Below are 24,373 nucleotides of genomic sequence, written 5' to 3'. Positions count from 1 at the left end.
CGCAATGTCCACTGCGCGGTCATTCCATGGCCTGTATTACGGTCGACGTTACGTCCAGGTAACTGTTCATTTATTGCCCCTTTACAATATACGGCTTCTGTCCTACAGTTACAATGCGGCTCAGAAGCGAGTCGTGTGTGCCATGCTCGAAGACGAGTTGTGCGTGCCACGCTCGAAGGCGAGGTGTGCATGCTATGCTCATAAGGCGAGTTGTGCATGCTATGCTCAAAGGCGAGCTGTGCATGCCGTACCCAAAGGTGAGTTGTGCATGCCATGACGCAAGGTGTGCATGCCACACTCGAAGGCGGGTTGTGCATGCCATGCCCGAGAGCGAGTTGTGCATACCGCGCTCACCGCGTCTTCACGGTACCCTGAATGGTGATTACCTTTGGTGATTATGGTGAGTACCTTGAAAGTAAATTGTGGATGCCATGCTCAAAGGCGAGTTGTGTATGCCGCGTTCACTGTGTCTTTACGTTACCCTGAATGGTGATTACCTTGGCATTTGTTGGAACGACCGGAGTCCTATTGAACCACAACACACAAAAAAATGGCAATGCACATTCGGGCGCATCTCGCGATGTCTGAAAATACACCTGCACGTAAGCGCGCTGTATACACGAATGTGCCTAAGTCAGACACTAGCAGAATGATAAGATGCACCGATAACGTGATACGTCGCGTACAGAAGCCGACGGCGGCGAGACAAAACGCATCTTCCACCCCGTTTAGCGGCATATCCAATGGGAAAGGGCGGGAAGACTAGCGTAGTATGACTCGTGCGCAGTGTTCTCCATCGACCCCGCCTGCACGAGTCTGCCGGTCATCCGGACGCAGGTCAGGTCAGGCCGCCTTAGCGACCGTTTCCAGTTACCGGGTGCGGGATCGTGCAGGCTTCAGCAGAGCCGTTGGGCGGCCGCCTGGGTACGGAGAGTCCAGAGAGTCCACGGAGAGAGCCGACGGAAACTTCAGCGGGCTAGTCATGCCACGCAAGCGTGCCTGAACTCTCCCTCTTAGGGGGGGGGGGGGGGTCACCTGACAACGGATACATGGAACCCGGTGTTCAGCTCGTGCTTGAGAATGAGGCCAGCAACGTGTTTACCAGCGTGGTTTTCACTTTCTGAGGACTTGCTTTCACCCTTGTTGCCGCAACATGCCGACATGTTGGCGAATAGGAGTGACTTCTCATATCAGTTTGTCTAACTAGACTTCATGGGACCTATTCCCATGCCCACTGTTCAAGAGCGACACTGTTGAGAACCAATGGGTACCTCACATCAACGTTATCTATCCATGCTCACGGTATCTTCTCTGCTCACTGGATGGGGATTAATTGACGAAAAATAGCGAACAAAAGCTCGAAAAGGTCTCGAAGTGTCAGTGGCGGACTCGAAGTCTCAATATGTAATGCCATACCATTTCACAATATCTGAAGGCACCTTGGGGTACCTGCAGTCTCTGTCACCCGCCGTCGTCTCGAGATGTTCATCACGCCCGCTACCCCGCCCTGGGACGGCTCACCGACACGCGCTAGCACCCAGTGCGTCACCTCGGAGGCGGACACCCGCGTTCGCCATCTCACCTCGTTAGTCAATATCACACATCGGCGCCGATGTGGCGATGAAGGCGTCCTTTGGCTCAGAGCCATGGTTCCTAATTGACGAAGCGCAGCCTGAGTCGAACAATGTGCCTTGGCTGTCGAGAATGCACGCATGTAACGACGCATTTATCGTTTTCAAGCACGTAACGTGCGCCGCAGCCACTCAAGATCAAACGCCTCTTTCCAGAAGAACGTACCACCCGTAAACTGCAAAGTAAACCATTGTACAAACAGGTCCAAATGCTACGAGGCTCGGCAAACGGCCTTGCCCCCACAAGTGTATTGACATCCTAAAGCACGGGATGAAAATCGACCATCGCTTTCGCTCCAAACAGCGCACTAGCAGCGATTAGTCTGGTCGGCGGTAAATGAACAGTCGCACTGGGAAAGGATGCCGTCAGGACCCAGACGGATTCGAGGTCCCGATGATTTACGATCTGCCAGTTTTGGAGAGAAAGACAATGGTGGCGCGTTAACGACCTGCAGCCCCCACCACCGATAAGTAAGTGGATTTTTTTCGGTCGATGAGGGGAGTGTGCGCTACGTGGTGGAGAGTACGCAGAAAAAAATGTCACTACGATCACGTCTTTAATGATTTTGGACCATGAGACCATGTGACCAGAAGACAACAGGGAGTGGAGGTGAGTTTTATTCACAGTACGTTTCTGGCACAAATGTATGGCAAGCAAAACTGAGTTCGCAAAACTCGTTTTAAAAATTGCCCCAGCTTACCAGCCAGAGATGATCGTAGTTACAACCCGGGATTTTATACACGGAGGCATACATTTCCGTTACGGTCAGCTCAACGTTGGCATAAAAAGTTTGATTTTCAAAATGTTTCGCTTCATTTTCAAGCTGTTCTGAAACATATCATCATTCACGGACAACGTGCTGGCGTGATGTTAGCCTTAGTTGTCATGCAGTTATGTTTTATTTGCTTGCATATGGGCTTAGGACATAAGCCATGGGACTATTGACAAGAAAGTCCCAAGAAGAGATACATCATCCACAGCATCATTAGTGTTGATGTTGTGTGGAAAGAACTGGCCAAAACGCAATTTCCCCTGCTTTTTCTAATGTGCTTAGCTCATTCGAGCTCACACAGTTAATTATCTGGTGAAATTATTGAAAGGTAACTTTTCCGTTGGCCTACCACGAAGCGTGGTCAGCAGACCCCGAGCGTCAGATGTGTCTAGCGGCATGACCGCTGCGGTCACGGCGAGGCCATGTACACACTGGTGCCCCCAAAAGGCGTCAAACGCCACGAAGTGCTAATAAACAGCTCAGCGTTCATAGGTGGAAATTCTGCGGTATCCATTCGCTAGCTGTATGAGCGAACGACCCAGGCCGGTCTCAGCCACAACAGCAAATAGACCAATGATTGGCCAAGCATGATGTCAAGGATACACTCATTCCAGCTGCCAAATCATGGCTTGGTGTCCCTTCGACGCTGCGAGCTGGAAAAGTACTGCTCTTGTTTCACGCAAACCTAGTTAGCTTCTTAAAGGGACTTCTGAAAAAGCCTAGAGTTTCTATTCGAAGTAAACGACCCCGCGGGAGCAATATCATTTGACTCCTCGCTCACCATTACACAAATAATTCATTCAATTCTCCTTGTTTTTTTCCAACGTACGTGTTTTGTAATGTTTGCAACACACTAATGTGTCAAAATGTTTGCGTAGTAAAGGCTACGAGAGGTTGAGAAACACTCTGTTTAGACAAACCAATGTGCAAACATGAAGCCGTTATCTCGCGACTTCAGCGAAACGTCATACTATGGCTTTGGTTTCTCCCTTTGACATTTACCGCGGCGGCTCTTTTCGAGACGCACATTGGCTTTGGGAATGGGAGTATCACATGATCTATGCGACGCACTGGTTTAAACTTGAACCAGCCGAATTCTCAGTAACAGGCCCTTGTTCGTGGGGCAAATCATAAGCGCTCCTTTATTCGCACCAGTAGAGGTGCGCACGGTGGTTGTCATGATGACGGTTGGCGCACCTGCAAGGCAAGGAAAAAAGCGTTCTGCTGTTACAAAGCTTTGACAGCGTAATTTGGACTAGAAAATGATTAAAATTGGTATCATAAATTATGTTTTGACGGTGCTGCGGTGGCAATACCCACAGCTATTATTGGACGTAACTAGTCATGAGGTCTCACTATAGCAAGTTTTCGAATATGTCCCAAAGGTGGGACACTCCCATTAAATGGCATCAGTCACTCGAAGCCGCTCGGACGGTTCCGAACGCAGTTTTACTCAGCGCATCAAAATCACTCAGAATAAAACAAACTGAATCTTCTAAATATGCACTCTGCAGTGACCACTGAAGCAGTGACAATGTGAGCCGTCTCAGCCACGTGCTTGGAGCTCGCCGCGCCTGGCAGTCCGTGGCGCTGTCCTGCCCGCGGTCTGACACGGTCGCGGTCGAAGGCGGGCAGCCCGCAGCGCTGTCCTGCCCGCGGTCTGACACGGTCGCGGTCGAAGGCGGCCACTTGGCACGTGCAGTCACCGAGCGGGGGCGTCGGAGGCTGGCGACAGGTCAGTGCGGGTGGAATCGAACGCGACCGAGCCCCGTCCGGAAGCGCAGGCCCCAGTGGCTGAGCCAGCCCAGCAGTGCCGCACGCCAGGATCAATCCTGACGGGTGCACACGATCGACCGGCTCTGGTGGCGGCCACCCGAGCCGCCAGCGCGCACGGTCCCGCGTCGTCGGTGGCACTGGGCGTCCAGTTGCGCCTCGGAACGCCCCCGTGCAAGGCTCCGGCAGCTATTTCGCGGCCCCGTGCCGACCAGCGTCCCCCGACAGTCTGGTGCGAAGTCTGCGGCGCGATCGATAAGTCCGCCGGCGTGGTGAGAGTGGCGACCTACGTCGTGAGGCCGCAGCGCACCCGCGGCTGCGGTGGCGCCACTCACGGATGCCAGCCGCGGCCGCCTCGCCACTGACCTGCGCCACGCCGCGTCCGCCGCCGCCTCCCCGCACCATGTGGTTCGGGCCGGCGCCGCGTGACGCCGCCGCGCCGTTTACGTAACCGGCCCGGCGGTGCGCACCGTCGCCAGGACGGCCGTCGCCACCGACGATGCCGCGGGCGGGGGCGGGGGGGGGGGGGGCTCGTCAGAACATCCGCTGAGCTGGGCGAGGCGGGGCAGTCTGACGGAGCCAGTGGGATGGCTGTACGACTGAGAGCTCGCGATACTGGACCCGACGCTGGCTGGCTGGACCCTTTTGGTCCCGCGCCCGTACCGCTCAGCCGTCCAAGGTCGTGCTCTCTATGGTCAGCTCGCGAGGTACGGACCAGTTAGGCCGCGTCCATGACCGGCCCGTATCTCATGTCGCACGTGCCACCGAACGCACACCGAAGCGTTCTACCGAGGACGAGCATGGCTGCTGGCTTTTGGACGTCATTCTCTGGTTGCACGCACCATACCGCCACTTTGAACGCTTGTGCTTCGCCCGCATTATCGAGCGCCGCAGGTAACGCGGAAGAGAACTTCTTCGAGAACCGTGAGCCAAAAAGAACGAGGCCAATTTTCAAAACAAGCCGACAACTAAATAGACTCACACTTCGAAGGCTTCGTCGGCTTGGCAGCCGCGGGAAGCATTCAGCACGCTTGGTAAGGGGCCTCGAACATGCGACCTTATTTTTGTCTTTAAGCGTGCACACGACCGGTTACCTTTTGGTAGCAAACGAACTCTTTCAGCTCAGGTATACTCGGAATGAGCCGCTTCACTTCGAGCCCAAGTGTAGGCATGATCGCACTTACCGTCCACCCAAAATCATCTGATCATGGGATGCAGAACCAGTGCCGTATCCAGGGTTTCACTTTGGAGGGCCCGTATTGGTTCATACGGGCTCTTCCAGCTAAGGGACCGCTCTTAGTCGCTTCGGGGCCCTGCCTCTGGATTCAAAATGGCCTTTTTAGGCATCGGATCCTACATCGATGCGTTCAGGTTCTGTTTTCTTTGGCATATTTAAGAGGTCTTATGCGCTTTTAACATTGCAAACAACGTACTTCTTATTCCCTGGCTACGCCACTGTGTGGGACCCGGCGCCCAAGGACACAACAAAGCCGGTCGCCAAGGGCCGCTGTTAGGTCCGGTTTGTAAAGTCAAGGTTCACGAAGAGCAGCCGGCTTTGCAAACGTGCGTCGCTTTGCGAACGCGGACACGTGCAGGGTGCGGCGCGCATCGTTGAAGGACACGAGCAAAGCTCAGGCTTCTAGTGAAGCTCAGGGCCTATCGACCACCGTTGTGCGTTTTTGGGGATTATGAACTGACGGCTTCATAACACTGGATCGAGAACGAACTTCACTGGCACATTGCTGTTTCGGCGTTTGACGCCCCTCGGAAAGGCGACACCGGCATTCATTGAAGTGAACGCACCTCTCCAGTGCACGCATCCCGCACAGCCCGAAAGGACAGTGGGCGCTGAGGAAGGCTTGACAATTGAGGGCGCTCAGGGTGAATTACGAGCCTGTCCTCAGTACGCTCGCATTATGACTCAGAATGGGATATGTTCGTCAGGTTAATGATCATGCGACGTCGGCGTCCATGCATGTGAAATGGTCTTCAGTGACTTTGCATCGATGGAAGGCACAGGGAAATGTAAGCCGTATTTCATACCACTAAGATTGGCAAACGCGCTCATACGCATAAATTATGAATTTCTGCACGCTACACGACCAGTGACCTTGCATATACCGCGTATTGCATGCACTGTGCAACACGCGGTATACCACGCAGCACGTGATATTTTTGAAAGGGAGTGTTCCACATCTGTGGGGGGCTTTGAACTGAAATAGCCATATTGAAGACCGTTCGATGCAGCTCACGGCCATGCCCTTTTTCTAAAGATCTAAAATCCTCTGGTTCCTGAGCATAAAGGCCGCAATGATGTGCGAGGGTAATAAAGGGAGAGTACTTCAAAGTCACCTTGAAATGCATGGCGTCATAATAACGTCATTTAAATTCTTGTATTATATTGGCTATGCACCGATCGGGGCCAAGAAAGATAAAATTGTCGAGTCGTTCATGTCTGGTGTTCGGGAGCACGAATTCCAGACATAACGGCCGTCAATCGGCTTTTATCAATGTTATGCAGGATACGATGACGTAGTCCACCGATGACGTATTGGGGAGCATATTTACTAAATTGAGAAATCGTGTTGTCTAGAGCAGTCTTTTCAGCTTGAAAGTGTACCAGCTGACAGCACCGAGAAGCAGCTGTCACCGGCTCCAGCTCCCAGAGACAGCTGTTTCCGGCTCCAGCTCCCAGCAGCAGCTGTTATCGGCTCCAGCTCCCAGCAGCAGCTGTTGCCGGCTCCAGCTCCCAGGAAGCACCAGAAGCTCGGTTCTTACACAGTGCTTGGCCATGGCCGTCATTTATCTTTTGTTGGGCAGCGTTAAGTCTAACAATTATGGCTGAGGTCACTTCTGCTATCGCGGAACGAAATCAATCTCACTGCTCTCTTCACTGCTCTCTTCACAGTCAGAGACATGAAGTGATGGACCACGGCCCATTCCCACCGCCAGCGAAATCGAAATAGTCATGGCATTGCATCAGGCACTAAATAACCAGGCGGAGCTAGACGTTCCGGCCTACCCCAGCCCAGACGCCATAAATCCCGCCAGACGTAATCGGACCGCGAGGACCGGTGTGGACGGTCTGCTCTCCTGGTTAGAATCCGTCGAGTCACACCCTTGAGTGCGGCGCCTTCTGTGTCCCGTCGAGGTCTCACCTGGACACTGGTAACACATAATTAGATATGCTCTTTCGGACGACATTTTTAGTTAAGCTGTTATTGTCTCTCACGAATCTATTTGCCTCCGCATTCAAATCATCCAATGTCATAAACAGCTAGCAAAACAACTGTACGATAGGAAACACAATTTAAAGAGAATCTCGCACCACATTTTTGCGAAAATGCTATCATAAAGGATTACAACGAATCATCGCGTAAGAATGTCGTATGCATTTATGTTGTAAACTGAGTTAAGTTCTGAAAACTTTGAAAAAACTGATGTGTTGCTACCAAATGCTACCCAGCTTACTCGGACACAAATATAACCATAGGGAAGGAATAAGTTAGGGATGAGGCCATGGTCCATCATTTCATGCCTCTGACTGGGTGGCACAGTGAAAAGAACAGTGAGACTGGTTTCCTCCGGCAATAACGGAAATGGTCTCAGTCATCACTGTTAGGCTTAACGCTGTCTAACAAAAAGTAAATATCGATCATAACTAAGTACTGTGCTAGAACGAAGCCTCTGATGCGTTCTGGGAGCTGGAACCGGTGGCAGCTTTCTCTGGGCGCTGGAGCCGGTGACAGCTGCGTCTGGGCACTAGAGCCGGTGGCAGCTGCCTCTGCGCGCTGGAGCCGGCGACAGCTGCCTTTGGGAACTGGAGCCGGTGATAGCTGCCTTTGGGAGCTGGAGCCTGTGACATCTGCCTCTGGCAGCTGGAGCCGGTGACAGCTGCCTCTGCGCGTTGGAGCCGGTGATAGCTGTCTCCGGGAGCTAGAGCCGGTGACAGCTGTGTCTGGGCGCTGGAGCCGGTGACAGCTGCCTTTGGACGCTGGAGCTGGTGACAGCTGCCTCCGGGAGCTAGAGCTGGTGACAGCTGTGTCTGGGCGCTGGAGCCGGTGACAGCTGTGTCTGGGCGTTGGAGCCAGTGACAGCTGCCTTTGGACGCTGGAGCTGGTGACAGCTGCCTTTAGACGCTGGAGCTGGTGACAGCTGCCTCTGGACGCTGGAGCTGGTGACAGCTGCCTTTGGACGCTGGAGCTGGTGACAGCTGCCTCTGGACGCTGGAGCTGGTGACAGCTGCCTCTGGACGCTGGAGCTGGTGACAGCTGCCTCTGGATGCTGGAGCCGGTGACAGCTGCCTCTGGACGCTGGAGCTGGTGACAGCTGCCTCTGGACGCTGGAGCCGGTGACAGCTACCTCTGGACGCTGGAGCTGGTGACAGCTGCCTCTGGACGCCGGAGCTGGTGACAGCTGCCTCTGGACGCTGGAGCTGGTGACAGCTGCCTTTGGACGCTGGAGCTGGTGACAGCTGCCTCTGGACGCCGGAGCTGGTGACAGCTGCCTCTGGACGCTGGAGCCGGTGACAGCTGCCTCTGGACGCTGGAGCTGGTGACAGCTGCCTCTGGACGCCGGAGCTGGTGACAGCTGCCTCTGGGCGCCTGGGCGTGACGGCTGTCACCCTGCTCACCACCGCCACAACACACGCCAGTCAGCACCTGGGTTACACAGCTGGCCAAACCCTTCCGGCCACCGTAGTTGATAAGAGTCCTCAGAAGTACTGAGTACCATCACTGGAGGCTCCTGGGCGAGCGACGAAGCGTCGAATTTCTGCTGCGTGGCCGGTGTCGGCCAGTACACCCAGGCCCTTCCGCCGGGGCGCGGCCTGGCGCCCGGCTCGGCCCCGTCGCCCCAGTGGACACTGGCATCCGAGTCGGCAGTGTCCTGCGCGACGCGCCCCACCCCGGGCTGCAGTGGATCGGCCAGAGCACCCAGGTCCTTCCACCGGGCCGCAGTCTGTCTCCCGGCCCGGCGCCGTCACCAGCCGAAGCGGATCGACTAGGGCACTCAGGTCCTTCCTTCGGGCCGCAGTCTGTCTCCCCGCCCGGCTCCGTCACCAGCCGAAGCGGATCGGCTAGGTCACCCAGATCCTTCCACCGGACCGCAGCCTGTCTCCCGGCCCAGCGCCGTCATCCGAGTGCACGCTGACATCTGATTTCGTTTGTAATCGGCCCTACAAGGTGACGACGCGGTTTACGGTTTTAACGGTTTGACGATGCCACATTGCTGTGTTTTGCCCAGAGCATAATGCAGACATGTTGAAACATCCTCAATCTACATATCTCCTTTCGTAAGGAGCACAAGGTGGTAGACGGTCACACTTCCAGCGATTTCATTTACGTGAAACGGCAGCCATATGATAAAAGTGGTTTTGATGGATGCGAAATGCACTATCGACCAACGGCCAAACAATGGCACAGAACAAAAGCACGATGGCAGCAGGCAAACAAACCACCTTAGTGACATGGTTCGGGTGAAAGCAAGCAAAGGCATATAAAAAAATGTTATTGCGCGTCGTCGATGATTGTGTGCACCTTACTGATGACGGCGTAATGATGCACGAGTAATCGATGTGGCAGCTCATTACGCTGTTCCGCAAATTTATGCCATGTATTCAAAGACGCTGTGACATACAGCAATATTCACCTTGCCACGTGGACAACAAGAAACCCTATGCCGACTATGCGTATATAGATCCGTCATGCATCTCATCAATGTCAATGAATTAATTGCACTATTTTGCACGACACCTGTTACACGCTTCAATCAAAGGAGCATGGGCTCTGCATTTATCGGTTTCAAATCGAAGGTGATTTGCGAGATCACAGTTCTCACGTTCGTCACATGTCGTAATTAAGGCACTGTCACACTATCATCACATGAGTCAAAACCGATCATTTTGCGTGCATTGATTGCGGAACGATCTCTAGCTTGTGGCAGAAAAGGAGGAGCAAAATTTACGTTGTCCGAATACTGAAACTCGTTGACGCGCCGAGGTCAAACTTGGCTCTGCGCCAGCCGTGGCAAGTTTCCACACAGAGCACGCAATGGGCACACTGCTACACCGTACGTGCGAAGTCATGAGTTACAGACCAATCCAGTGCAAACAACGAAGGTTTTCATACTGTAGAAGAATGGGAGCAATTGTGAACTACGTGACACTCGAAACCCCTTTCTCAATGTGCAATGTGACGGAGCCACCAGTAATTCGCGCGATCCACCACCGTCAACGGACAACTCTGCAGGTCTGCGGACCTGCTGACCTAATGTGGACTACATGCCATCGACCATCGACGTCTTGTAGTCAACACAACACACGTATGCTCAAAAGAATCCCGTTCACACGTCCACAGACTGACCCATTCCAGGATATATTCGTTTGTAGAGCACACCGTTCGCCCACATAGCCACGTGAAGAGACGTTCCGCCGGCGCGAAGAGACGTTCCGCCGGCACCGGTCAGCCCGCCGAACATCACACGCCACGGGCGGCCGCGCACCGCCGCCAGTACGACCTAGCCGCGGCCGCGGACGACACCGCTCGTTTGTCCACGTCCACACGTCCACACGCCATCCGGGCCGGCCTTTGTGAGTCCCCGCTAACCGGCGGCCCGGAACGTCGTCGCGTCATTCAGTCGGAGCTCGGCGAGGTCTCGCAGCGTGCGGTCCGGTGCAGCGCAGTATTGACGCCGTGCGCCCCTGCCCGCTCGCATGCAGCCGCGGTGAGCTCGCCACGCCCCGTGTGAGCGCACGGCACCAGCACTCTTGGAACGTCCATGCCGGAGCGCACTCACAGGAAAGACCCGCCAGGCCCCGCGCGAGCGCACGGCACCAGCACTCTTGGAACGTCCATGCCGGAGCGCGCTCACAGGAAAGACCCGCCAGGCCTCGTGCGAGCGCACGGCACCACTCCGCCACTCATGGAGCGTCCATGCCGGAGCGCGCTAACAGGAAAGACCCGTCAGGCCCCGTGCGAGCGCACGGCATCAACACTCTTGGAACGCCCATGCCGGAGCGCGCTCACAGGAAAGACCCGCCAGGCCCCGTGCGAGCGCACGGCACTATTCCACCACTCATGGAACGTCCATGGCGCAACGCGCTAACAGGAAAGACGGGTAGCGGCCATACGCTCCCATTATCTAATAAAACATATTACACCTTACGCATGAAGCACATCAGACTTCGCATAAGCAAATTGAGCAAGCCTAAGCGTAAAGCAAGGAATATCAAGAATAGTGTTCCCCTAAGCTTTATAGGATTCAGCGTAGTTCTCACCACTCCTACCGTTTACGTTCATATCCTACAACACCTCATTTGCTGGATTTGATGACGCGACTTGTGAAGAGCGCGTGAGCTTCAAAGCTTTGTGATTAAGGAGACTAATGCTACAGCCAACCACGACGTCCCTTATTTGCCCAACAGCTGCAAGCCTTGCCTTAGCTTCCGCCCCGGCATTCTACACAATGTCCTTCCTAAATTCCCCGCTCCAACGGCAAGCAGACCTCTATACGCGTCGAAAAAGCTTCGAGGCTTTTTAGACTTTCCGTGAACCAGAGGCCAGCTCTGCAGTCGCTGAGACCGTGTCGTGGCCGTCCTGGACCTTCCGGCATCCAGGACACACCCGTGCGACCATCGAGCCAGTGTCGTCGCTGTTGTCTTGATTCCGCCGATCGCCAGGCTTGCGACGGTAGCCATGTGTGCTGTGTAAGGTGACACCCCTTCCCTGGAACTGCCCCCGCTCGTCCTGCACAGTCGCCCTAGTGACACCGCGGTATGTTGTGCAGGGTGGCCACCGATGTCTGGAGGTCGGCCTCGTGACCTGGATCGGCAGAAATTGTGTAGTGTGACACATATTTACAAGCTCTGGTTCTCCGTAGCACCGGGATGGCAGACATTTGTGAGAAACCCAGCTGCTGGTGCTTACCCGCTTAGTAAAGGTAAACTAAGCGTGCCTGTGAAAGATCAGGACGGATTCCAGACAGTAAGTCACACACGCCCGGCAGATTTTTTTCATTATTGGGTTCACAGTTGTAGAATATTGAACAAAAATTGTGTTTGAAGGCTACGACTCAGCACGCACTGGAATGAGCTTTAAGTGAAGTCATCGAACCATCGATCCTCTCGTGACGTCACATTTTCCTGGGATTGACCAAAGGTAAACAGCTGCCTTCTCAAAACCATCTTTGGCCTTTCCCATTCGCTTGTATCACTGCCAGCCAAGATCGCGGACTCGGAATGAGCCAGAAGCCCTGTCGTGGCTTTGGATTTTCACAGTTACCCTCGTAAGCTATGGTGTGAAAAGTCGCCGCCACTCCGCTGCACAGCGCTGCTCGCCCTCTCTCGTGGAACGGAGACCCGATCGGAGACACGCCGCACCCCGCCGCCATACCGACGTGGGGCCCGATGATGAGATGACCAGCCCCCGATCGGAGACACGCCGCATTCCCGCCGCCATGCCGACGTGGATGGTGCCGCTGATGAGATGACCAAACAGCACGCAGCATTGAAGCGGTTATAGTTTCGTAGGCTAAATATCGGGAGGGTCAAAATTACGAGTCAGTCTTTTGCTACCGAATGCGGTAATGCTTGCTGGCTGTGCGCTGTGAGCACATGTTATCTCCGTCCTGCAGCATAATTCACTGACGAAAAGAACGGCGCGCACAGCCGAATGGCGACACCTAGGGAAAGAAACCCGACTAAGCAGTGCATCCCACCACACTTCATCAGTGGTGATATTGATAGCATGATAGCGCAAATGATGAGGCGCATTCTTCACTTTCACAATAGCGTGCAGACATCAAACGATATTTCTACGCCTACTGCGGAAACGTTCTTTGTGGCAAGTGGTACACCTGCCAATGGCAGATGTCGCACCCGCCATTACCATTCCATTTGAGCTGCTGTGATCTCTCCCCGAGCCCCGAAATATGGTCGAAATTTGGTCACTGGAATTGTCACGATCTGACAATTAGATGACGGCTTATTTCACTGGGCTAGGAAAAATACCGGGATGAGAGGATGAGGATGGGGTCGATGGCAGATCAAACATGATATTGCACCCAGTAGCCTCCAGCGTGTGGTCATCATGCATGCGGTTAGTTTTCACTACAATAAACGTGTTCAATCTACAGCTGTGTTGAAGAATCGTTACCCTTCGCTAATTTGTCACGTGCCTTTTCGCTAATTAACAGCATGCATTAGACTCAATAGCTACCTATTTAGTGAGCTCGCTGATTACCAGCGTGTATTAGACTCACATGCAGTTTATGTAATTTGTCGCGATACTCACATTCTGCGTTTCATTCGCTACGCGCTCAAAATACAAACAAACATGTTGGTTTTAAAACTGATCGAATTATCTTTTTTAAAAATTGTCGGACAGTACTCTTCCTAACTCTGACACAGCCGTGCAGTGTTCAGCCGAAGTAGGTACAGCCAATATGTCCTACTTTGACACCAGAAAGGCGATTTACGGGGAACATTCAATAGGAATTGGCGGGGACAGAAGACGGACGGGCGACGCAGCCCTCCAAAACTGTGATCGATTGCACGAAGCACGCGTTTCCCACGGAAGTGCAGACCTTTGCACGGTGCAGAAAATGCGTCTACTTCCTTTAAAAGTCTATAAATGAATAGTTGGTTCGACGTTAATTAGGCAGCGATGAGCCGTAATCTGGGCAGGGCAGGGTCGGCGCCAACGAGTACCGTACATAATCGAATAAAACATTTCGGTCCTCTGGACATCCCATTTTTCTTATTGGCGCCTCCTCGTAGACCGCCAATGTTTTTGTCCTGTTTTTCATGGGGCCTTCTAGGTTTTTGATGGACAACCTTTCGGATCATCTGAGGTCTGCTGTCAACCAATAGACCTTCTTTAGCCGGCTAGGACCCCTCATGGGCAAACATTGTCTCCTGCATGCCGTAAAGGTTCTCTATTTAATTGAATATATTTTCTCGGTCATCTGGAGCCTTCCGTCAGCACGGTAGGGCCTTCTGATACGTCTAGGGGCCACAATACACGTCCCGCCTCTGGCAACTTGCAGGGGGGAGCGGCCCCGGTTGTCACAAGTGCCGGTGGTGCCGCCCCTAGAGCCAGGTGAGGCCTATTGTCGAGGGCGCACAGCCGGCCGGGCGTCGCCAACACCAGCTGATCACGAGCCACCTGCTCACCCGAGGCAGAGGTTCCATACTCCCCAAGTCTGTACCTGATGTCTCTTCCATCGTGGCCTTGCTGGCTTTGAAGGCCACACTCCTTATCGCAATTCTCAACCGGTAACAAAACATCCATTCCCATTTCCCGAATCATTGCGCGGGGAAAGAAAATGTCAACACCCATGCATCCTGCAGCTGCCAGCGTCGAAATACGAAATGACTGGCGACGCAGGGACATACCGAAATGACTGGCGACGCAGGGACATACCGAAATGACTGGCGACGCAGGGACATACCGAAATGACTGGCGACGCAGGGACATACCGAAATGACTGGCGACGCAGGGACATACCGAAATGTACGGACAAGCCATTTGTGCGGCCAGTCACTCCCACGACACACTGTAGAACTAATGAATTACGTTAACACTTTAAGTTAAAGAATTGCATACAAAGTGGGGAAAACTTAAGTCCCATTGACAACCGGTTCTTAAGCCTATGGAGACACGCACTCGTGACAAACAAATTTACCTTCTATGCTGCAAGCCTTCCGCACTCTCACGCGCAGAATGCCACCAGCCGCCCTTCCGAACCACCGAGTGCTACGGCGAGCGGCGGGCTCCTCAGACGCCACGGGCCCGGGCTGCCCACGGCGACGACCGCCCCGACCTTCGGACACAACAAACACGTCACCGCGTAGTGCCCAGCGCGCCGTCCTCGCTCCGTGCCGCGCCTCGCGGCTGTACGCCCCGGCCGAGGGGAGCCAGCTTGTTCAGTGTACACTTGTACGGCACAGCGCCCTCCGGGCACGCCTCCCTGGGCTCGCGTGGCGGCAGGCCTCTGGCGTAGCGGCGCGCGCACCGACTGGCATACCGCCTTCCACGCTCTTGAGACTCCAGCGGTCGGCAGACGAGTGCTTAGTGCCCTAAATGTCCCCTAGATGGCAGCGTGGGCTGCGTCCAACGGATGTCTGGGAGATGGGACTTGCCAAACTTTTGACGTGTCGACTCGCATGCGGGGCAAATCTGACCTGGGGTCTCGTGATTTATTTGGCCAACAGAACGTTTGAGATTGAGCTATGTCGTGATTGCTCAAGGCTGTGCGGCCGCTGTGTAGTGAAGACGGTCGATTATTGACTACCCCAGTCTCCGATGTCACTCTTTGAAGGTGACCATTTTTGTTTATGAAGGAACGCAGTGCACGTCGTCACGCCTTATTTATGAAGTGTTGACGATAAATTGTATTACATTAGAGGTGGAATGGTGTTTTGATGGGGCGTAATCAGAGCGTAACAAGGGTTTTGGGCAATTTGGCAGCAAGTTGGGGCGGTGTGACGTCACGCTCACACATGGTTGTCATGCTAGTTTTTTGAAATATTTGAAAACTGGATCCGGATGGCGTTGGTTTCCCTGATGAAAAGCAACACGTTTCACTCCTTTTCGCATCTCTAGCTCGATTAAAAGCCAAACGGATGTTACTTTTTCGAACGTTTCTCCTACCATAGCGTAGCCACGGGGATGGGAGTTCTCGCTTAGCATAACCAGTGCGCAACCGTGGGAGAGGCGTGGAGAATGACCAAATATGCGTAAGATCACTGACAGGCGTCCCCAAGGAAGATTCGCGGGACCAAAGAGGATTCCCCAAGGAAGATTCGCGAGACCAAAGAAGATTTCCCAAGGAAGAGACGCGAGACATCTGACTCTCCGTCTGTACTCATCACTTCACCTCGAATGGCAGCCGGGAGCCCGCACGAGCGTTCGCACACACCCCGAATAGCGGTGCCTGTACGGACCGCTCTTCGGGGTCCGCACAAGAATCACCTCAGGGTCAGCTCATGGCTGCCTTCCACCATGAATGCAGTAATGCTCCATTATTTACCTCTCTTCTGGATGCCAATTCTGTCGGGATGCTGACTGAGCGCAGGCCGTCAGTGTCGTGTATGAGGTGGTCCTGTGCTGGACACTGCTGGCGGGATACCGGCCGAGCGCAGGCCGCCAGTGTCGTGTATGAGGTGGTCCCGCGCTGGATACTACTGGCGGGATACCGGCCGAGCGCAGGCCGCCAGTGTCGTGTATGAGGTGGTCCTGCGCTGGACACTGCTGGCGGGATACCGGCCGAGCGCAGGCCGCCAGTGTCGTGTATGAGGTGGTCCCGCGCTGGACACTGCTGGCGGGATACCGGGCCGAGCGCAGGCCGTCAGTGTCGTGTATGAGGTGGTCCTGTGCTGGACACTGCTGGCGGGATACCGGCCGAGCGCAGGCCGTCAGTGTCGTGTATGAGGTGGTCCTGCGCTGGACACTGCTGGCGGGATACCGGCCGAGCGCAGGCCGCCAGTGTCGTGTATGAGGTGGTCCCGCGCTGGACACTACTGGCGGGATACCGGCCGAGCGCAGGCCGCCGGTGTCGTGTATGAGGTGGTCCTGCGCTGGACACTGCTGGCGGGAGCCGAGCGCAGGCCGCCAGTGTCGTGTATGAGGTGGTCCTGTGCTGGACACTGCTGGCGGGATACCGGCCGAGCGCAGGCCGCCAGTGTCGTGTTTGAGGTGGTCCTGCGCTGGACACTACTGGCGGGATACCGGCCGAGCGCAGGCCGTCAGTGTCGTGTATGAGGTGGTCCTGCGCTGGACACTACTGGCGGGATACCGGCCGAGCGCAGGCCGTCAGTGTCGTGTATGAGGTGGTTCCGTGCTGGACACTGCTGGCGGGAGCCGAGCGCAGGCCGCCAGTGTCGTGTATGAGGTGGTTCCGTGCTGGACACTGCTGGCGGGAGCCGAGCGCAGGCCGCCAGTGTCGTGTATGAGGTGGTTCCGTGCTGGACACTGCTGGCGGGATACCGGCCGAGCGCAGGCCGCCAGTGTCGTGTATGAGGTGGTCCTGCACTGGACACGTGACCGCAGCTCAACGTCGGATATCTCAGCAGTGGTCGGCCCAACGTACCGACAAGGGCGCCAAAGCGAGGGCGGCACGTCTTGCTAAGAGTGGATCTTTTGCAAATTGTGATCTGTTGGACACACGCTCAGCTTGTCGATGATGTGTAATGCCTTTTGTTAACTCCGAAGTCTTCAATACGAACCGCGCTACAGACTGCTAAACCGCGTTTTGACTACTAAAACGGTCGCATTGTCTGACCCGAGCGATGTGGAAAGGTGACCTGTCAACTGGCCGAAGAGGACGACAGCTGACTGAAGAGGAAAATAAGATCACACAATATCATGTAATATCTCACATCAATCCCCGAGAAAGATTATCTCATGAAATGGATCGGCTTGATGGCACAGCGCAGCTTGAATGGAAGGTTCTGGGCACGCACAAAAGGCTCTGTTTGGTGAGTCTTCCGAACCTTAAGCCATCCACTCAGACCATTTGGCTTCCGTTTGGAAAATACCTTACGTACATGGTAGGCGTTATTACGCTCACGCAACAGCGTTTAAAAAGGCACGCCTATCTATGGCATGGTAAAAGAGACGAAGAAAAGTTGTAGTGGCAGAGCTACTAGGATGAGTTTCTTTTAATAGCAAAGTGGTGTCATCGTGCTAGTTTCAACAAAATTTTCGCGTGGCTGCAACACAAACCGTACGCTACTCTCCACACACCTACATGTATGCTGAAATGTATAAATATGTACAGGCTTAGGTCCGCGTCCAACAAACTGAGCCCGTGTTCTGGTTGTTGAGTCTATTTCCGAGCCCCGGGTCCAGACTCGTCAAATTACACGACTCGGAGTCCAATCACTTCAAGTCCCGGAAGTCCGAGTCTGAGTCTAAGCCCTCAGAGCCTGAGTGAGGGCCAGAGTCTGAGTCCTAGTCTGAGTCTGTGTCGCTATCTTGTCCAAAGTCTTGAGTCTGGCCCCAGTAGTTTTCTGCAGGATCGAACGAGACAGCAAACACCATTGAATGTCTCCAGTACAGGAACTCAGAGCAATATCTTTAGATTTTCAGAAGATATAGTTAAAATCAGTGAAGAGGCTTAGAGCTACTATAAAATACCTACCTTATAGTTGGTACTGTTAGTAAAGCATCACCTATTTTGCGGCCGTGTCCAAGTCAGTAAGCGTGTAGAAAGTTCGACTTTCGTGTGTATGAACCTTTACCTGTAAATACATGTAAATATCTCAATTTTCTGAAGCACCAAATGCTTCTCCAGAAGAAGTAATTATTCCCTTTGGTGAATGATTTCTGAATGAACCCATTTCAGATCAGGAAGCTTGACCCACCTTTTGGCAAATTATATCACGTGACGGGTGAAGCTGTACTGAGCTTATTTTGTTTAAGAAGGCTGCATCGCAAACCAGCAAAGGCGTTCCGATTGATAAATGAAATGCATTAGTCACTGCTATGCCGCAGCTCTTTTCGACTGCGACATGCTAAATATCCGCACTTTGTAATCAGTATTTGTTTTACACCTACTGCCGCATCGGTTCCCCTGCTCAGGCGGAAATTATTAAGTATGGGTGACAATGGGTCTTGAAAATCATGTCAGCCAATGATTGGCAGAAGATCAGTCAATGATATCATTGCCGATGCATTTTATCACTGATACATGTCCCGTGCACAGCTGATACAACATGCCCCACGCACAACTGATACAACATGCTTCATACACGGCCGACACAACAGCTGATACAGCATGCTTCAATCACAGCTGATACAACATGCCGCATGCACAGCTGACAAAAAATGTCCCATGCACCGCTGATACAACATGCCACATGCACAACTGATACAACAGCTGATGCAACATGCTCCATGCACGTCCGATACAAAATGCCCCATGCACAGTTGATACAACATGCTGGAGGCACAGCTGACACAACAGCTTATATAACATGCCACATATACAGCTGATGCAACATGCTCCATGCGCAGCTGATACGACATGCGCCGTTCGGCAGAGCTTAACAACCAGAATGGACGAAGACGCGAAAACAACTGTGTTGTGCGGGCGAATGTCGGGTACAGGTGGCTTACCAGCCTCATGGTGAGGAAAAACGTACCGACCACAACTCGCTGACAGACCTCAACACTGTCCGAAACATGGCTCTTTCCAACATCATAAGTGTGCCAGGGATCGACCGGAAAACGGCCCATTTCAGCTCAAGAATCCATCTCAAGCATAGTAGGATGCGGCTCAAGCTGAGAGAGGCTGGCACATGACAGCTGCACAAGCATGTGGTCCTGTTCATTTTTACTAATATGCAATCAACATGGGTGCACTCTGCAACCTTTATAAAGTTTGGATCCCATTTTCTGAAGTTATACATCAACGCGTGTTCATCGATGCCCTCAAAAATCATTGTCAAGCGTGTTCAGGCGTATAATATCCTATTCTCAAGTAGCTGCAGATATGGAATAGCACTAAAACTCTACAGCACTAGACATAGCCTGCAAATTCTCATGAAAGGTGCTTTTCTTACGATTTAGTCGAGCTCATCGGTGCTGGTTGCCAAAGGCGTCCGCTCCATTACCTTATTTTCCGACCCCCTCTTCTTAATGACAAATGGAAACTTTACAGCTGGTTCAGGCTCGCTCGTTCCATGCCGCTCACGGCATCTTTCTTTTATAGCTTTTACAACGCTCTTTGTGCAGAAATTATACCGAGGGCCACCCACAGTTTCTCGACATCTTAAGCGAGGGAAAACCATCAAAAACCCTTCAGTAGCGGCAGCGGCAGTAGCGACAGCTGAGATCAAGCTTCGAACGAGGCTAAGAACGGGCCCATGGGTCGATGCCATCTAGCCCGAGCAGCCCGACAGCGGTCAGCGCCCCAGTCCGGCCCAGACATTACGTTCAATACGAGCAAATGTCTCTGCAGTCGCCGATCTCAGCTCCAAGGAGCTTTCAGCAACAACAATTAGAATCACTAGGCACCCCACCGGAGCAAGATGTCTGCCTCGAATCAAACGTTCCCAACGGGAGTTCATGCTGAAATGATTCTGTGCAATTTGGATGATCATGATTTAGAATGAGGTATTATTTATGATCTAGCCTTTTCTGTGATGTCGAGAGCGAGCATTGGTGTGAAAACCCCAAGAAACATTTTGAGCAGGTATTTGACCTTCTGTAAAAAGAAAATCTAATACAGAACACCACGTAGATCCATTCATTTGGTGTACTGCTGAGAACAGCAGGGAGACAGAGAAGAGAGAGAGAGAGAGAGGAGAGAGAGAGAGAGAGAGAGAGAGAGAGAGAGAGAGAGAGAGAGAGAGAGAGAGAGAGAGAGAGAGAGAGAGAGGGAGGGGGGAGAGAGAGAGAGAGAGAGAGAGAGAGGAGGGGATTTTTACACAAACGATGGAGAAATGAGATGTGAAAATGAACTGATCAAATCTGGCTTAAATAATTACACCCCTTGGCATTTTGGTATGTTTTGATAGGATGACACGCCAAGCTTGACCCGTTGGTGTGATGCCAAAGATTTGGAGTCCCATGGTGACGAGGCTATAAAATCCTTCTCGAACGCATGCATCATCAGCGGTCAGTTTTGCTGTCTGATTGCTGCTCACAGCGATCCTATTTTGTTTGATTAATTGCTGCCTGCGATTTGGTCGAGGTTTTTTGAGACAGACAGAGAGAATGGAGGTAATGGAGATAGGTGTTTTTTATCACCTCGCACACGGCTCCTCGCTTGCTTCTCTTCCACACCCCTCTCTACAGCCGTCTGCGAGCAGGGCGTAGCGGCGGTCCGCTTCATGTAACGCAACGCTGCCCGCGCCGTCTCCGATGTCAAGGCCAGTCAGCTGACTCGTCGACGGCGACGGCCCGCGTCGCCTCGGGAGCCGGGACGCTGGCACGGACCTCTCAGGGTCGCCGGTGCCAGCCGGCGCCGGGCCTGCCGCCGCCCGCGCTGCACGGCATCGGGGGCATGTCACGGCTCAGAGCGGGGTCGGACGTGGCTCGCGCTGCACGAACTGCGGCGCGGTCCGCAGCCGCGGACACCTGCCTTCACAGCGGCCACCGGCGCCTGCCAGCCTTTGGCGACGTTCCCGTAAAAATAGCGTCCTCGCCGCGTGCCAAGCCCTTACACAAAGTAGTGCCAAGGCTAGTGCGGTCGGCCCCGCGCGGTAGCCCGCGCCGCAGTCCGTCCTAATTATACGGACGCGCGCGGGCGCGCCTCCGGTTGTGGCGCTGCAGAATGATGGCGGCGCCTGGGCGCGAGTGAATCCCCGCGGTGTACCGTTGCGCCCCCTCCCGCCCTCGGCTGCGGCCGGCCATCGTCGCCAGCCGTGCGGATCGCCTGCTGACGCCGGCAGTCGAGCTGCGGATGCCGTCACCAGTGGCGGCGGACACCGCGGGCGGCGGTGGCGCGCGGTGACAGTGACCGAAGAGCAGGCGACGGAGTGATCGCCATGGACCACGAAAACAGTGGTGACGAGAGTGGTGCCTGGGTGAGGTGACTAACCGCTGCTGTGGCGCGCGGCTCTGCCGGCGGGACCCGCCCACCATCCGAAGACCGGTTTGTTCAGCCCCCGTCTGCTTTCACGGGCGGGAGCCCCGACCGTGTGCAGCAGCTCTTTTCCCAGCACATACCTGTTCCCTCCAACGGGCGAGTGGACCGATCGGCCGGCGCCGGCAATGGAGGACGCGGTGGTGTCGGACAACCGTCCGCTGCCGTTGCGCCAGATCGGCCAGAAGTACTGGCTGCAGGCTCTGCGCGGCCGGGTGCGGTTGGCGCCCGAGCCGGCTGGCCTCTGGCAGCTACAGCGTTACCTATCGGCACTGCCAGCAGCGCTGCGCGCCGAGATGCTGCACCTGGCGCTGGCGCCGTCCGACGCCGGCGACACGGACACGCGCGACCAGCTGACCAACACGGCGCTGGTGCTGCTCAGCGCCGAGGTGGTCGTCGAGCGCGCCGTCTACCTCAGCTTTCCGCGACCGGGCCAGCCGCCGCCGGCCGACCTGTGCCTCGTGCTACGCCACGGCGACGGCCTGCGCAGCCTCACCGTGTACGTGCCCGAGCCGGGCGCCGAGGCGCAGCGCCTGCTGCGCGAGCTGACGCGCACGTGCGCGCGGCTGGCGCGGCTACGCCTGCTCGGCGCCACCGACGCGCTGCTGAAGGCGGTCAGCTGGCAGTGCGCGCAGCTGCGCGAGCTGGACGTGAGCGGCTGCCCGGCCGTCACGGACGCCGGGTTGCGCCAGCTGGCGGTGGCGGTGGCGCGCCGCGAGCGGCCGCAGCCGCCGCCGCTGCGCCGGCTGGCGCTGCACAAGACCGACGTGACCGTCGATGGCGTGCTCCACGTGCTGGAGACGCTACCGCTGCTCGAGCACGTCGGCTGCGCGCAGACGATCGCGCTGCTTGAGCAGCTGGACGTGCCGGCGCAGTTCGGGCTGCGCGAGCTGCCCGAGTTCCAGGCGAGCGGCGGCCACTTGCGCAACTTCGCGCGGCTCTGCCCGCAGCTCAGCTCGGTCACGCTCGTCTTCCAGCAGGTGGGCGTGTCACTGCGTGACGTCACGTGCCTGCCGCAGTTGCAGCACCTCACCTTCCGCTGCAAGGACCCGTACTTGCTGACGCAAGAGGAGCTGGCGGCCACGCTCTGGCGGCAGGGCCACCAACTGCGCACGCTCGCCATCTCTGGCGACGTGTACGAGACGCTGGACGTGGCCCTCATCGCCGTCTACTGCCCGCACCTGGAGGTGCTCAAGCTGCCGAGCCTGACGCTGGCCGACGGCGAGGCGGCGCGCGCGCTGACTGCCGCCGGCGCGCCCCTCCTCGGCCGGCTGCACACGTTCGAGTACGACTGCCTGTCGGGCGTAACGGCAGCCTGGGGTCGCGACGTCACGGCCGAGGCGGCGGCGCTGCGAGCCGTGCTGCTGCGCGCCGCCCGCCTCCGCACCGTCCGCTGCCGGCCCTTCCCGCTCGTCGATGATGACCTGGAGGCGATCCTGGCGCAGAACCCGCTCTCCGAGCTGGAGGTTTGTGCGACCGCTGGAGGTTTGAGCGGCCGCTGGAGGTTTGTGCGGTCGCTGGCGGACACTGTGGTCGCGTTCGTTCGGCGGGGCGCTTTTCCGCTGCGCTCTGCGGCGGCATGTTCGCATGGTTGGGTGTTGGACGCCGAACGGTCCGCGCGCGCCCGATCGGAAAATTGCGACGGTTTGTCTGAAAAAACGTATGCCCTGAACGGGCCGGAGTTAATATTCTTCCTTGAAAACAGGCTGGCAGAAGCGGCTTGTAGCTTGCGACGCTTTCGTGAGAACGTTGGCACATTTCATTAATTTAATATTTGCTTGGAACATGTGCTGGTTAATCATGCATTCGGACGTCCCACTTCAGGTCAGATGTGACATGTCACACTCGTGGGCGGCTTGACGCGTTGTGGGTTCTGGGACAGCGATTTGTCATTATGATGACGCTGACGATGATGGAGCTGTGCATACAAATCAACGAATTTGCAGAGCATCGCGAGCTGTTCAAAATGTAATCGGTAGGAACATAATTACGGAAAAACAAGAGAAAAGAGAACACTCGATCAGAATAGCCAGGTGCAGGCGATGCCGAATAGGCTCTATAGCTGAGTCTGTTGCCAAGCCAGAATGGCACACACACAAGGGTATGTCGTCCCAAGATCATCGGCATTACGGTTCCGTCGCTCTGTCGTTGTGACGGCACCATTTCTGTCATTGACGTGATTCATCTGCTCTCTGCCAGTGGTGTGATGTCAGCAATATGACATGCCATCTCTGTTAATGGTGTGACGTTGCCAAGGGCGCAGAAATCGGGAGGAGGGGGGGGGGGGGCTGAGCCCCTCCAGTTTCCTGAAAATGTAGCATTGGCTCTATCGTCATCACCGCCGCTACCGGTACTGTCACACCCTCACTGAAGTGGGACTGAAGAAACTATCTCTTCACCAGCAGTGCGACAGACCGCCTCTGTCAGTAATGCTACTGGATCGTTTCTCCGCCAGTGCTACGAGCGTGCTGTGTCTCTGCGAGTGGTGTAGTGGCATCGTCTCTCTGCCAGTGGCGAAACGGTGCGTCTCCCTGACGGTGCTGTGATGGTAGTTTTGGTTTGGCTTGGTTTGGAATGCCATCAGATCCCTTACCAGTGCATGCC

At 55.0% G+C, this 24,373-nt stretch overlaps 2 protein-coding genes across 2 annotated transcripts in view; one reads left to right on the top strand and one right to left on the bottom strand.

Annotated features, from left to right (window-relative positions):
• The window catches only part of ine (solute carrier family 6 member inebriated), a 34,315-nt gene extending 19,140 nt beyond the window's left edge, over positions 1-15,175 (bottom strand). Inside the window, exon 1 of the mRNA XM_037237638.1 lies at positions 14,861-15,175. The gene's annotated coding sequence lies outside the window, so the exon portion shown is untranslated. The remainder of the gene's footprint in view (positions 1-14,860) is intronic.
• Positions 15,176-21,473: 6,298 nt separating this feature from the next.
• On the top strand, positions 21,474-22,995 carry LOC119111683 (uncharacterized; the record flags this gene model as incomplete). Its single annotated transcript, XM_037235488.1, has 2 exons — positions 21,474-22,293; positions 22,531-22,995. Coding segments are annotated over exons 1-2 (861 nt in total), but the record flags the coding sequence as incomplete, so codon positions are not given.
• Positions 22,996-24,373: the final 1,378 nt, after the last annotated feature.

This window comes from Pollicipes pollicipes, unplaced genomic scaffold (genome assembly GCF_011947565.3).
Source record: "Pollicipes pollicipes isolate AB1234 unplaced genomic scaffold, Ppol_2.1 Scaffold_7261;HRSCAF=8764_pilon_pilon_pilon, whole genome shotgun sequence".
NCBI classification, from domain to species: domain Eukaryota; kingdom Metazoa; phylum Arthropoda; class Thecostraca; order Pollicipedomorpha; family Pollicipedidae; genus Pollicipes; species Pollicipes pollicipes.
Note: the sequence above shows the minus strand (reverse complement) of the source record. Positions and strands in the feature narration are given on the sequence as shown.